Source organism: Sebastes fasciatus, chromosome 4, assembly GCF_043250625.1.
Source record: "Sebastes fasciatus isolate fSebFas1 chromosome 4, fSebFas1.pri, whole genome shotgun sequence".
NCBI classification, from domain to species: Eukaryota; Metazoa; Chordata; class Actinopteri; order Perciformes; family Sebastidae; genus Sebastes; species Sebastes fasciatus.
Genome location: NC_133798.1, coordinates 24,420,728 through 24,427,807, shown reverse-complemented (window position 1 = coordinate 24,427,807; position 7,080 = coordinate 24,420,728). Strand labels below are relative to the sequence as shown.

Below are 7,080 nucleotides of genomic sequence, written 5' to 3'. Positions count from 1 at the left end.
TTATTATAATATTACTATTATTATTATTATTATTATGATCATTATTATTATTACTATTATCATTATCATTATTATTATTATTATTATTATTATTATTATTATTATTATTATGTCTTTGGTAGTACTTGGGTTCTTTGGAAATAAAAAATATTGTTTTTGTTGTATCACATTCCAGATCAATTGGAATAATAATTATAATAATATATTTATTATCATTATTGTTATTATAATATTACTATTATTATTATTATTATTATGATCATTATTATTATTACTATTATCATTATCATTATTATTATTATTATTATTATTATTATTATTATTATGTCTTTCTTTATGAGGGTTCTTTGTAAATAAAACATGTTGTTGTTGTATCACATTCCAGAGAAGTGGGAATAATAATTATAATAATATATTTATTATCATTATTGTTATTATAATATTACTATTATTATTATTATGATCATTATTATTATTACTATTATTATTTTTATCATTATCATTATTATTACTATTATTATTATTATTATTATTATTATTATTATTATTATTATTATTATGTCTTTCTTTGTGAGGGTTCTTTGTAAATAAAACATGTTGTTGTTGTTGTATCACATGCCAGAGCAGTGGGTGGCGGTACTGCACTCATTGTGTCAACAGAAGAAGAACTATGCTAACCAGTTAGCCACCAGCAGCTAGCAGCTAGCTCTTAGCTCCAGCTGCTGGTTGTAATGCTAACAAGTGAAGCCGAGGAGGACTGCTCTGGACAGGCGGCGTCCTGCAGGACTGTTACCAAGCATTGGAGAAGGTAACTAGATGGAGACAGCACAGTCTGAGTCTAAACACTCTGTGACACTATATATGTATATATAGGTAGTGTTTATCCACGTGGTGTCTAAAACACACGAGCTAGCTAACTTTAGCTAACTAACTAACGCTGAAGTAAAGCAGTTAGCTAACCTAGCTAGCATCAATGCTAACCTGCTAGCATTAGCATTAGCTGCTTTAATGCTGCCTTCAAGTGCTCCTTGTGAGCGTCGTCCAACAGACAACAACAGATAAAGTGAGTAAGATTTCAAGATTCCTTTATTTTTCGTTTTTATGCTCCACATAAAAACGATATTGTGTTTCTTACATCCACCACTCAGAAATTCAGTGCAAAACAATTGGTGAAAATTATAAAGTAATTAGTTAATAATTAAGAGCAATAATAAATAAAGTAAAAATACGCTAAAAATAGAATAGAATAAATAGTTACAATTTAAAAATATTATTAAAGGAACAGTCTCTTTAGTGCAGTTTAGTGCAGTCTGATTGCTGTGGGAAAGAAGCTGTTTAGCAGCCGAGTAGTCCTTGATTTGATACTTCTGTATCTTCTTACGGCTTGTTGAACTGTCAAAATGAACCTTTATACGGAATAAATCAACTGTTAAATGCAATTAAAATGTGTCCCGTTATTTGTTTAACCATATAACTGTTTATAAGTTAGTTTGTAGAGCGACTTTCTTCATTAAAATGCATATAATATCCTGTAAAAGGAGCTGTCGGCCCGCAAGTGAACTCTGGTGCGGTGCGTTCAGGGTGCGACCGTGAAGCAGACCAGCCAGAGAGTTGTTATAGATATGTGGCACCACTTCATGGTTCACAACTTGCCTTCCCACCAGTGCCTGTTAACAACACATCACTGTGTCATCATATCACTGTCCTGTATCAAGCTCAATCTTGATATCTGTCCCAATACAGTAATATATGACCATGATAATGTTATGATAGTGTGCCATTGGCTGAGACTATGAAAATATTTCATATTAATTTAATCTTGATATATTAATCTTGATTGATGAGGTTCTCAAACTGTACTCTGGAGGCTTTTCAAAAAGACTCATGAAAGAAAGCTTCTAAGAGAAAACCCCGTCAGCAGCTCCTACCCCATCATTTCTTATTATTCTGTGCAATATAGATTAAACTGTACAATAATTTAACTTTACAATAATTTAACTGTGCAATAATCAGCCATTCATACTGCAATTATACTGTACATTTCAAGAAATATTCCTATTTAATTCTTAGTTATACCAGTCTTCCATTTATATTTCACACACTTAATAGATCCCACTTCTCAGCATTTTGTATTTACTTATTTACACTGTGGTATATATTGTCTGATGCACATATGTGTACATACTTCTTATATTTCTAATTTGTTTTTCTTATTATTTATTTATATTTCTATATTGTGTTATATATTGTAGAAATATGTACATAATTTACATGTTACATACTTCTTTATTTCTATTTTCTTACATTTCTGTGCTTTTATATAAGAGCAACTGTAACAATTAAGTGATTTTGATTCTGATTCGGTTACACAAGGCAGTGGAGCAGAGGTTAGCTACCAGTATGTATAAGTCTTAACTGTTACATTTCATGCATATATTTAAGTTGTTGGGGTTAAAGTTTAAAAAGGTTTTTAACTGCATCCTTACTTTAATGTTGGACATTCCTTGCAGGCTGGTGCTTCATTATGCGGCGGGGGGAGCGAGCTCCACAGGCTTTCGAGGCCCCGGTGGACGTCCACGCCAGTGCAGATGGCCAGGTGTACATGTTCAACAGGAGGCCCAATGACTCTACTGTATCCTCCGATGATGAGGAGCTCACTGTGATGGAGATGAGGCCGTGGGTTTTCCAGGACCAGGAGCAGGACAGTCTGAGGAACATCCAGCTGCTGGAGCGGGAGGTGTTAGATGGTGACAACCTCAACAAGCTTGCACTGCAATACGGCTGCAAGGTAAAGATTTTGGATTGTCACTGAGGTTTTTTTTTTTGTTCATCTCTTCAAGTGTTGACATTCCTGTTTCTGTCAACAGGTGGCAGATATAAAGCGAGTGAACAACCTAATGCAGGAACAAGATTTATTTGGTCTGAAATCTATCAAAATACCGGTTCAGAAACACAGCTTTTTAACCGAGACGTACACAGACCCGAGTGACCCTCAAGAAGAAACGCCACATTCATCCACTACGCCGGCGAAGCCTCAGGACCGAGCCAGAGCCCAATCACACCTGCAGGAGGTCACAGACTTTCTAATGGAGGTGGACCACGATATTGAGAAACTGATTCAGACCACGGACGATCAAGATGAGAATTTGTTGGATAACTCTGAGACACGGCAACGGTTTGGTTTGAGAGGACAGCCCCTTACCGGTCCCGGTGCAGACTGGGGCATTCAGTGGTGGAACGCTGTAGTGGCCATGCTCCTGATAGGCATCGTCCTGCCATTGTTTTATGTCATTTATTTCAAAACAAAAGACGATGGAGTAGTTGGTGGTGGTGCTTTGCAGTCATCCGCCGCCTCTTCAAACACCTCGGGGACGGGAGAAAAACCAGGATAGTGCAGACTCAGAAAACCAGAATAATTTTTTAAGACTGTTGGGTTAGATGGTCTCAGAAGTAGGTGACAATCAAGATAAAGACAAATCTCTTTTACATTTTAAAAGGTACTATTGATAACATTCAGCCACTAGATCCATTGCAGTTACTTTACAACAATTTGTTGCCAGGTTGATTAAAATATTTAATCGCGATTAATCGCATGATTGTCCATAGTTAATCGCAAATTAATCACACTTTTTTTCTGTTAAAAATGAAACTGAAAGGGAGATTTGTCAAGTATTTGATACTCTTATCAACATGGGAGTGGGCAAATATGCTTGCTTTATGCAAATGTATGTATATATTTATATTGGAAACCAAGTAACAACACAACACAATGACAAATATACAGAAACCCTCAAAGGGACTGCATTTATCATCAAAAATATGCTCAAATCATAACATGGCAAACTCAAGCCCAACAGACAACAGCTGTCAGTGTGTCAGTGAGCTGACTTGACTATGACTTGCCCCAAACTGCATGTGATTATCATAAAGTGGGCATGTCTGTAAAGGGGAGACTCGTGGGTACCCATAGAACTTATTTTTATTCACCTATCTTGAGGTCAGAGGTCAAGGGACCCCTTTGAAAATGGCTATGCCAGTGTTTCCTTGCCAAAATGTAGCGTAACTTTGGAGCATTATTTAGCCTCCTTCATGACAAGCTAGTATGACATGTTTGGTTCCAATGGATTTCTTAAGTTTTTTTAGTTTCATATAATGCCAGTATTTTCACGCTAGCTTTAAAACTGAGTCCGCTACAACCTAAAAATGGCAAGTTACGTTAATGCGTTAAAGAAATTAGCGGCGTTAAAGCAAATTTGCTTAAATGCGTAATCACGTTAACTTTGACAGCCCTAAATCATAATTTTTTTTCAGGAAAAGCTATACCTTTATTCGACACCTTTTCTAAAAGCTCCGTGGATGTATAATTTTTTTCTACATAAAAAATGTTATCAATCAGACCTTTAACTCAGTGCAATACCACCATGTGTCAGTGAATTTTATACTATAATAACTGTGATGCTTGAGGCAGATACTTCAATGATTGTCTTGAAGTGAAACTGCTGCACACTTCTCATTTTTAACACCAACATTTCATCAAACAGCTTTCATAGGTCAACTTTTCCTGAAATGTTCCTCTTGATACCTGTCTATTCCTGACCCTTTTGTTTGAAAAACAGTTAATGTTTGTTGGGATCACAGTTCCTCAGGTGTTTTACTAAATTTGAGGTATTAAATGGTTGTGTCTTCAACCTCTTCAGCGCTGAATAGTAATTGCAAATGGAAAATGCATTTGTCTGGGGGAAAAAACATCTGCTCTGTAGGCATTTCAGCGTTATCACAACTTGCCTTCCCACCAGTGCCTGTTAACAACACATCATTGTGTCATCATATGTCCTGTATCATGCTCAATCTTGATATCTGTCCCAATACAGTAATACATTTTTAAACTTTTGCCTAAAAATTGATCAAATGGGAGAAAAGCATGTGAGTGTTTAACTGTATTATGACATGGGTTTGAGCATTAATTGTGTGCCTTGTTTGATTTAACTTATTTGTGGCTGTGATCATAGTTTAGTTATTGCCATGCACCTCATGCCTTCTCTCTGGGTCTGGTGCCAAAAGTGTAAATTGTTTTTACAGTAGTGCAATACTTTATCTTGTTAGATTGTACGTGGTCATTTGACACCTTGTAATCTTTAAAATACAAGGTGAAAATGACGTTTAGTCCTCTATAAGTTCCCTTAATTAAGTGTGAGATATAAAAGAAGTGCCTTAAACCTTCATTGTCAGGTTGATATAGTATTGCACAGTCCATCTTACATTGTTTGATGGGTAGTCGAGTCCGCCATGAGCGAGTGGTGAATATGCGTGGCTCGTCCAATGCACTTTTTAAAGTCTGAAGTATTATAATTTAATGAAACTGGATTTTGACATATTTCTCAAACTTTGAAGTCAATTTGTAAACCATTTAGATGGAAAAAATAACATGTTGGGTTTGCAAGAACGTTTCTATCCAGCCTGTTCCTATTATATTTGAATACAAACCTTATTGTGTGAAAATGTCTCTGACATGGTGATGTGTCTTGTTTTCTGTCTGTTTTTCGTCATCTTATCTTCCTTAATTTATCACACTTGTGAATTGAGATTTTACACACAGACACACAATGTAATAGGATAAGACTACTCACTACTGATTGCAAATATACAACTAGATATGCACATACATATATTGTAGAGCTAAAGTATGTATTTTGGCAGTATACTTTTTTAATACAGGTTTGATGAGTTGCATTACCCACAGTTACCAAAAGATGGCAGCATGTACAAACAGTGTCGCTGTGGTGTTTTCTTACTACTTGACAGCTTCTGAGTCAGACTGCATGTAGGAGGATTATTTGTTTTTTTATACATCAATTTTAGATTAAAATTGATTGTCAAAATAGTTTTTAATGATAATAAACCAGGCCTGCAGCAGCTATACCTCTAGGTTGTGTGAGTACCCACATGATCGAGTGAACCAAACATATCGGTAGCTAATTATAGCAGCTTATAGTATATTGCCAATTTGGACACAATTTCTCTTTGTATTTACAGTCAAATCCAAAGTATACAACTGCAATGTGACAGGGATTTAGAAAGATTTGCTACATGTTCCAAACACCATACAAAGGTTTTAGATTGATGCCAGTTTTCCAAGTCTTGCTTGATTTGGCATCGAGAGAAAACCAGTCTTCATAACTTGTTAGCCGTCAAACCCGGACACCACAGTATTTTTTATTTTTTTTAATAAGAACAGTTGTATTTATAAATCAACATTGAATACACAACTAAAACGACACAATGTAGAAATAAAATACGATTTCACACAGTAACACAACCGGCAGGATTTTAAAGACCTAAAGGCAAAATGTATTGTTTTGCAGAAGTCAAAGCACAAGGTCAGCAGCAGAGCAGCACTGCTAAAACTAATAGGAAATCCAGTGCCTGGCCTACGGACGCTCCTCGTTGTAATGGGCTCTGAACCTGGATGCTGTGGTTGAAAAGAACACTGCTGTCCAAACAGTTTGTACTCTACGTTTAAAACCAAAAAACACTCTCAGACACAAACTAAAGAGACATTTTAACTGCTGTAGCAACTTCAAAGGACAGAAACAGTTGAATGGGTTTGTGATTATAACTAGGGCCGTCAATCGATTCAAATATTTAATCACATGATTGTCCATAGTTAATCGTGATTAATTGCAAATTAATCACATTTTTTATTTGTTCAAAATGAACCTTAAAGGGAGATTTGTCAAGAATGTAATACTCTTATCAACATGGGAGTGGGCAAATATTCTGCCTTATGCAAATGTTTGGATATATTTATTATTGGAAATCAATTAACAACATTAAAACAATGACAAATATTGTAAAGAAACCCTCACAGGTACTGCATTTAGCATAAAAAATATGCTCAAATCATAACATGGCAAACTGCAGCCCAACAGGCAACAACAGCTGTCAGTGTGTCAGTGTGCTGACCTGATTATGACTTGCCCCAAACTGTATGTGATTATCATAACGTGGACATGTCTGTAAAGGGGAGACTTGTGGAACCCATTTTCATGCACATATCTTGAGGTCAGAGGTCAAGGGACC

The 7,080-nt window shown here is 35.7% G+C and overlaps 1 protein-coding gene across 2 annotated transcripts; it reads left to right on the top strand.

The window, feature by feature from the left end:
• The first annotated feature begins 670 nt into the window (after window positions 1–670).
• On the top strand, window positions 671–5,499 carry lysmd4 (LysM, putative peptidoglycan-binding, domain containing 4). Of its 2 annotated transcripts, none has more exons than XM_074633014.1 (3): window positions 671–808; window positions 2,511–2,788; window positions 2,868–5,499. In XM_074633014.1, exons 2-3 carry the CDS (start codon window positions 2,525–2,527, stop codon window positions 3,390–3,392), a joined length of 789 nt encoding a protein of 262 aa, XP_074489115.1. In that variant the 5' UTR covers window positions 671–808; window positions 2,511–2,524; the 3' UTR covers window positions 3,393–5,499. The 2 variants fall into 2 exon arrangements, with proteins under 2 accessions (XP_074489115.1, XP_074489114.1); XM_074633013.1 differs by having other exon boundaries at window positions 712–1,063.
• Window positions 5,500–7,080: the final 1,581 nt, after the last annotated feature.

Bases quoted from the DNA above. Each gene is read 5' to 3' on its own strand.
- lysmd4 (XM_074633014.1), top strand. From the start codon at position 2,525: ATGCGGCGGGGGGAGCGAGCTCCACAGGCTTTCGAGGCCCCGGTGGAC. The intron at 2,789-2,867 runs GTAAAGATTTTG...TTCTGTCAACAG, and splicing joins CACTGCAATACGGCTGCAAG to GTGGCAGATATAAAGCGAGT.